General features: G+C 39.0%; 1 protein-coding gene across 1 annotated transcript; it reads left to right on the top strand.

Moving 5' to 3' along the window:
• The first annotated feature begins 451 nt into the window (after positions 1-451).
• LOC133875394 (cationic amino acid transporter 8, vacuolar) lies at positions 452-5,147 on the top strand. Its single transcript, XM_062313518.1, has 2 exons — positions 452-2,288; positions 4,550-5,147. The coding sequence occupies exon 1, from the start codon at positions 516-518 to the stop codon at positions 2,259-2,261; it is 1,746 nt and encodes a 581-aa protein (XP_062169502.1). The 5' UTR covers positions 452-515; the 3' UTR covers positions 2,262-2,288; positions 4,550-5,147.
• The last annotated feature ends 2,439 nt before the right edge of the window (positions 5,148-7,586 follow it).

Genomic DNA, 7,586 nt, shown 5'->3' with positions numbered 1-7,586 from the left:
TATTTTAAAATTACTATTTTTAAGTCATACTTTTTGAAATCGTAAATTCAAACGGACCTTAACAATTATTATTAAATTTTGAATGACTCAATAAGTCAATATCATAATTTTCACTGCCCCTAGACCCGAGTCAATGGCATGTGCCGGTTGTCGCTATTTAAATTCTTGAAGTATCTTAATGATAATAGTCAAAATAATTATTAAAAAGAGAATAATTACACAATAATATTGATGTGTTCAATATTTTTATTTTTATTTTTTTAAAAAAAATACTAGATATATCAATATCATTATATAAAACTTTTATAAATAATATATCTCTATTGAAAAATTAGAACTCCCTATTTTAGCTATTAGTTTTTAAGGGACCCCAGCCCAATCTGCCGTAGAATTGTGCATTAGTTACGCTAAAGTTATACTTTAAGCATTTTCCCTTTTTTTATACTCTAGAACAGGCTATTCTACCTGTAAACTAAAAGCAACCCAACCAACCTCTCTCTGAACCGGCCGCTAGCATGGATGTGCGGCCTGAGCAACAACACCAAGAGCCTCCTAGTAGAAGCTACTTGCGATGGAGCAAGCAAGACTTCTTCCCAGAAGCCTCGTTCGAAAGCCTAGCATCCTACAAGGCTGCACTCTCCCACACCTGCTCCCGCCTCAGGGACCGTCTACTCCACCGCTCCACGGACGCCTTCGAGCTGGTGGAGCTCCGCAAGGCCAGCGAGCACCATATGCACAAGTGCCTCACTTGGTGGGATCTCGTCTGGCTCAGCTTCGGCTCCGTCGTCGGCTCTGGCATCTTCACCATCACTGGCCTCGAAGCCCGCGACCACGCCGGCCCCTCCATCGTCCTCTCCTACGCTGTCTCCGGCCTCTCCGCTCTGCTCTCCTCCTTCTGCTACACCGAGTTCGCTGTCGAGATCCCCGTCGCCGGGGGATCCTTCTCCTACCTGCGCGTGGAGTTGGGCGACTTCATCGCCTTTATCGCCGCCGGGAATATTCTCTTGGAGGCCGTGGTCGGCGCGGCCGGGCTGGGCAGAGCATGGTCTTCCTACTTCGCCAGTATGATCAAGAACAACCCCGATTTCTTGCGCGTTAAGGTAAGTTCCTTGGCCAAAGGTTTTGATCTTTTAGACCCGGTTGCTGTTGGGGTGCTTTTAGTTGCCAACGCCATAGCGATGAGTGGAACAAAGAGGGCATCTGTCCTAAACTGGGTTAGTAGCATATTTAGCGCTATTGCCATTTTGTTTATCATAGCGGTTGGCTTTGTCCATTCCAAGAGCTCCAATTTGGTCCCCTTTTTCCCAATGGGAGCAAAGGGTGTCTTCAAGGCTGCTGCAGTTGTGTACTGGTCTTATACCGGGTTCGATATGGTGGCGACAATGGCGGAAGAGACTAAGCGGCCCTCAAGGGATATACCGCTGGGGTTGGTTGGTTCCATGGCCATGATCACAGTGGTTTATTGCTTGATGGCTTTGGCATTGACCATGATGGTGAAATACACAGAGATTGATAGGGACGCGGCGTATTCGGCTGCTTTTGTTAAAATTGGCATGAATTGGGCCAAGTACTTAGTGAGTATATGTGCACTGAAGGGCATGACTACAAGCTTGTTGGTTGGATCTCTCGGGCAAGCGCGATACACGACTCAGATTGCAAGGGCGCATATGATTCCGCCCTGGTTCGCTCTAGTTCACCCAAGGACTGGTACCCCCATAAATGCTACTTTATTGGTAACCATAACTAGTGTAATTGTAGCATTTTTCTCCAGTTTGGATGTGTTGTCGAGTGTCTTCTCGTTCAGTACGCTCTTCATTTTTATGCTTATTGCAGTTGCATTGCTTGTGAGGCGATATTATGTGAGGGAGGTGACACCACCCAATCTGGTTAAATTCCTTGTGTGCTTATTCGTTATTATTGGATCTTGCATTGGAGGAACAATGCTTTGGAATATGAATAAGGGAGGGTGGATTGGGTATGCAGTGGCTGGTTTAGTTTGGTTTTTGGGGACTCTGGCAATGGCGCTGCTTCCGAAGCACCAAGCTCCAAAGGTTTGGGGGGTTCCTCTTGTTCCGTGGTTGCCTTCATTGTCCATTGGGATGAATATTTTTCTTATTGGCTCACTTGGTTCTGCGGCGTTCTGGAGGTTCTTTATTTGCAGCGCAGTAATGCTCATCTACTATTTTTTAGTTGGTCTCCATGCTACCTATGATGTGGCTCATCAGGACGAGCAGGAGTTGAAAAAAGAAGAGGGAAATTAAGGAAGATCCCAATCAAGGGGTGTAATGGTGGGTTTCTATCTTTTAAAATATATGCTCAAACTTTTCCTTGTTAGTCTTAAGAGTAAATATGGAAACACATTATGAGACAACATATGCAGATATGACTAGATTAGATTCAATTTTTGAATAGTTACAGGTAGTTATGGAATGGTTGTGTGTGATAAGGAAAAACTTATAAAGGTTTGTCTAAAGAAAAACCAATCCATGCGATTTGCATGATTTTCCTTCTAAAAATCAAATTCAAATGAGTGCATCCTCTATATGATGAGAATTAAATATCAATGCTATCCAAGTTTATGAGATTGAACAAGGATGAAAAGTTGACTAGGTTCGTAATTTAGGAATTATATATTCCCAATCATACATGAAAAATGATACAATTAACTATAAATTGATATTTATATAAAATAAATATACTATATTTATATACAATTATATATATACAAATGTGTATACAATTAATATTTTCTTTTATTGGCAATCTGACTAGAGGGTAATTGGCCTACTGACTATGCTTAGTTTGTCATTCAACTATGATTAAACAAGTCTTGTGAAAAGAAGTTTAGAAAAGGAAATAAAAATAAGAATTAATGTGTTTGATCCATTTACAGCTCATACGTATGTCAATGTGTATCTTTCGCTGATTATGTCAATGTCAATGTATATCTTTTTCTGATACGTATATTCCATTTGTGTATCCATTTTCTGATCTTTCTCTCAGTATGTGAAAGACAATAGTAAGGGCTACATTTTTCTCTTATTTCTTTGATTAATATTTACAATATAACATACTCCTATTTATAGGAGAATTAGATAATACAAATAGACTTCAACTACAATTAGGTAGTAGTCTTCAACTATGACTATGTGATAGACTTCAACTATAGTTAGGTCACAGTTTTCAACTGTAGCTTGGATTCTTGAGCTCCTGATATATTCTAACAGTATGTACGTATGTCAGTGTTTCTCCAAAAAAGAAAAGAAGAAAAGATAAAAAAAAAAAACCTGTCTATATGTATCCATTTATAGCTCATAAGAATTAATGTAATAAATAATCCTAATTCTGATTACCAATAAAAGATCATATGTGTATTTTTTTTTCTCATTCGTATGATCAGGCTGCTTGATTTGAACCGTTCATTCCACTCCCTCCGCATTTATTTCGCCCAACCACACCCACCGCATGTCATTCATTCGGCGAGTAATGTTATAAGGAAGACTACAATTGTCACTCAATTTAATGCAAAATCTTGGAGCTAGGGTTTAGAATATCATGTAGTCACGCTAATACACAATCATTTTCTCTAATAGAAATTAGCTACAAACTGGTTTGTAGTTAATTCTTACAAACCAGTCTAATAAATTGTCAACCGTCCCTTTTGCATGTGAGAAACACATTTTTTTATCTTTTTTTTTTTTAATAGCATCAATAAGAAATCATGTATTTCTCACATGCTTTAAGAATACATATTACTTATTAGATTGGTTTGTAGGCTCTGTCCCATTTTCTCTTTATCCTCTCTTCAATCAATAGAGCCAAAAGAAAGAAGCAGTAGAAAAAACTAAAAGAATCAAGATCCTTTTTAGTTTTCTTTGTAGTAAATCTCTCTTCGTCTTCAACTAAACTGCCCTTGTCCATTCGTTTCTTCTTCTACCAATCTATCCCTCCATATTTAGTATTCTCTAATCTTCTCCTACCGTGGTAGCTCAATGCCGCTTACTATTGCGTCTGGTATGGCGGTGCATGAGAAGGCTTTGAGGTTTTTTTTTTTTTTTTTTTTCATAAAAAAAAAAAATTGCTTGAGCTCGATTGGAAGCTCGGCTCATGAACCTAGCCAAGTTCGAGCCAAGCTCAACCTTGTTTAGGTTCTTAGCAAGTCGAATTCGAACATATATCCAAAACTCAGTTCGAGCTCGAGCTCCTGAGTTATGTATTTGAGTCGAGTCGAGTCTGGCAGTTCCAAACTCAGCTTGTCTCGAATATAGCCCTACCACTTGGTTAATTAATCAACTGAATCCAACAACTTTTAACAGAAAGCCTATTACAACTGGATTCTTTACTAACCAACAAAACCTAGTGCCAGTTATACAAAACTAACCACCATGCACCATGGGCGCCCTTTCACAATTACTAGCTCTAGATCCAACTACAACTCATCAAGGCGCCTGATGAGAATGCAACATGTCATATTTTTCTCCCTTAATGTTTAATCTTTTATCCTTATTTGGTACCTAAATATACTCATTATTCTTTTATTTTGATTTAGGATACAAATGGAGGCGTTAAATGCAAAACAAAGCTAATTGGGCAATTTTGAACAGTTTCGACATTGCTTTGTAATCTGGGTATAACTCTCTCATTCGAGCTCTGATTGAGATGATTCAAGATGCTATAGAACACCAAGAAAAACTCTACAACTTTCATGTTTTGAGTTTTGAGAGATATTGACTGAATCAAGGTCGAAATCAGGCTTAAAGTTGACGTTCTAATACGTGGTCTATTTGCGGAAGTTTTCAGATCTTGTGCACAAAAGTCCAGCTGAAAATACCACATTCCTAGTTCTATTAGAACTTTATTTTATTTTTAATATTTTTCTTAATTAGTCAGATTTGAATATTGTTATTTAAGAGATAAGATTTAGAATATATTTAGAAGATAAGAGATAAGATTTAGAGTATCTTTAGGAGATAAGCTTTAGAATATTTTTAGGAGATTTTGTAGGCTTCTAATATGGGGGATGAACGTGTATAAAAGGGGAGAATCATCAGACTAGAAAATCATAATCCTCTTCTCTCTTCTCTAACTTCTCCTTTTAGTTTTAATTATGGCCTTGCATGGCTAAACTTTCATAATTGGTCGAAGGAAACAGAAGCCTCGAAATCAATAAAACTGTAAGATCTGATTTGTTTTTATTGTTCAATTTATGCTTTAAGAAAAGTCTAATCAGAGAGAAAAAAAATCTCTCTGACCCAATTTTATGGTTTGTTCCTTTGGCCCAATTTGACCATCTTAGCAAAAAAAATCTCTTTCATAAGAATTTTCAGAAGCTAAAAGTCAGAGAGAAAAAAAAAATGTACTGTAAGGGAGCCTGGATAGTGCACAACTTTTAATCGCATGAGAAAAGTTACTATATGGTATTAAGATGCACAAGGAAACTTAGCAGATATCAGGCATAAACTCTCAATCATATATAAGCATATTCAAGCAATGCACAATAAACTGAGGTATCAGGCAAAAACACATGCAATATCCGAAAAGCTATCAAAAGGAAAAATAAAAAAATAAAATAAAAAAAATAAAAAAAAATCTGCATCTTCTCCCCCAATTTTTCATTTATTTATTTTTATGAAAAACAATAGAAACATGCTTCAATGGTAAAGAAACTAAACCTAGCACGTATGGCAAGATCAAACCTGTCCTCAGGGAGAGAGGTTCAAAATTATCAAGATAGAAAAACAGCCGCTCGACTTGCTTTTTCTATCATCCCCAAATAGTACCTGCAGAAGTTTCTTAAGAACAACAACAGAAATTGGGGGATAAAGCAATAATGGTTCCTAGATTGCAAGGCAAACAAAAATATGTCAGGGAGAAAAATAATGCAATGCAATCAAACTTGATGCTCTAGGATTAGGAATCAAATCCTAGGCATGTGTACCCTCACTATCTAGGTGAGTCCATTCCTCCTCAAGGGGTAAATGTCTTCATGCTTTTTGACCCATTCCTGCCTTCCCTGTGGTGGTCGTTGATAAGACTTCATTTGGTGATCCATCGACTTTATTATGCTCTACATCAACCTTGGCAGCTCTCTATAGAATTGATCACTCTCATGCTTCTGCAGCTTCTTCATGTGGTGCCTTGATTTGTTTGTCTTGTGTTTGCCATTCTGATTGGCAGGAACAAATCTCTGATGTTGCCGCTAATGCTGAGGAGCTTGATGTCAAGGAGCCTGATGCCATGGGGCCTGATGCCATGGATCCTGATGCCGTGGGGCTTGATGCCATCGATCCTAATGCCAGGTCAGAGGTCTAGTGCCGAATGTAACTTGTCTTGGCAACTTCTTATTGACCTTTGATCTCTGAGCTTTAAGAAGTGAGCAATAGGGTCGGATGTGACCACTTAAACCACAGTGGTGGCATATAGGAGGCCTTCTAATGATAAGAGGCTTTTGAGTGGCCTTAGCACTAGCCGGAATATCCCCACCAATTAGTTCCTTTCCTTTATCTAGGCAGACGGATGGAGGCTCGAGGACTATGGGCTTGACAAATACAGTCTTAAAAGTAGAGGTATCAAAGGAAGAAGCTATATACTCAAGTCCAGTCTTGACTGTTGGGCTCTTCTGGATTGACAGCATATGGGTCAGCTTCTTATCAGTGACCCTCTCCAACTATAGCTGTGTCTCCAATAGCTCCTCCTCTAGATCCTGAATCTTGAGCAACAAGGAACTCTTCTCAGTCTGCAAACTGTTAAGCTCATGGATGTGCTGCTTGCGAGTTTCCCTCAACTTTAAGAACTCTACATAGAGGACTTTATAGGCCTCTTTGAGTTCTCCCTCGTCTTCATCACTGTGCTCAGAGTAGTAGGATTGAGAATCCTCCTGATCTTCATGTGGAGCCACAAAGGCTAGAAATTTCTGATCTTGAGCAGGAGTTTCTTTTTCTTCTGACTCATCACTGAGAGTCGCATTGTAGGCCTTCCCTTTACTCTGCTTGAGATTCCCACAGTCAGCCCAAAGATGCCCAAAGCCTGAGCATTCAAAACATCTAGCACTGGGTCCTTCTTCTTAGCTTCTTTAGGCTCAGATTCTCTAGGGGCCTTCTTCCGTCTTTTGGTGAATTTCTTTTTGAATTTGTCATTCTTCATTAGTCTCCCGAAATTCTTGGCCAGCATTGCCACTGCATCTTCTTCATTATCAGAGTCTTCATCAGATGAGACTCTAGCCTTCTTCTTAGAAGCCTTGAGGGCAATAGTCTTTACCTTCTTGACTGGAGGCAGGGAAAAGCTCATATGTTTTAAGAGATCCTATCAACTCTTCAATCTTCATCTCTTCTAGATCCTTGCTTTCTTTACCTTTATTCTAAAACGCTCAGGCAAAGATCTTAGAATTTTTCGGAAGAGCTTTACATCCGAGACCGACTTCCCGAGACTCACCATCGAGTTTCTCAAGTCGCTCATCTTAGTGTAAAACTCCCCGAATGTCTCATCTTCAAGCATCTTAATCTCTTCAAATCTAGAAATCAACATTTGGAGCTTGGCAGATTCAACAAGTTTTGTGCCCTCATATGTTGTTTCTAAGATTTGCCATG

The sequence above is a fragment of the Alnus glutinosa genome, chromosome 8, assembly GCF_958979055.1.
Source record: "Alnus glutinosa chromosome 8, dhAlnGlut1.1, whole genome shotgun sequence".
In the NCBI taxonomy this organism is placed as follows: domain Eukaryota; kingdom Viridiplantae; phylum Streptophyta; class Magnoliopsida; order Fagales; family Betulaceae; genus Alnus; species Alnus glutinosa.
Note: the sequence above shows the minus strand (reverse complement) of the source record. Positions and strands in the feature narration are given on the sequence as shown.

Coding starts and splice junctions, on each gene's coding strand:
- LOC133875394 (XM_062313518.1), top strand. CDS start 516: ATGGATGTGCGGCCTGAGCAACAACACCAAGAGCCTCCTAGTAGAAGC.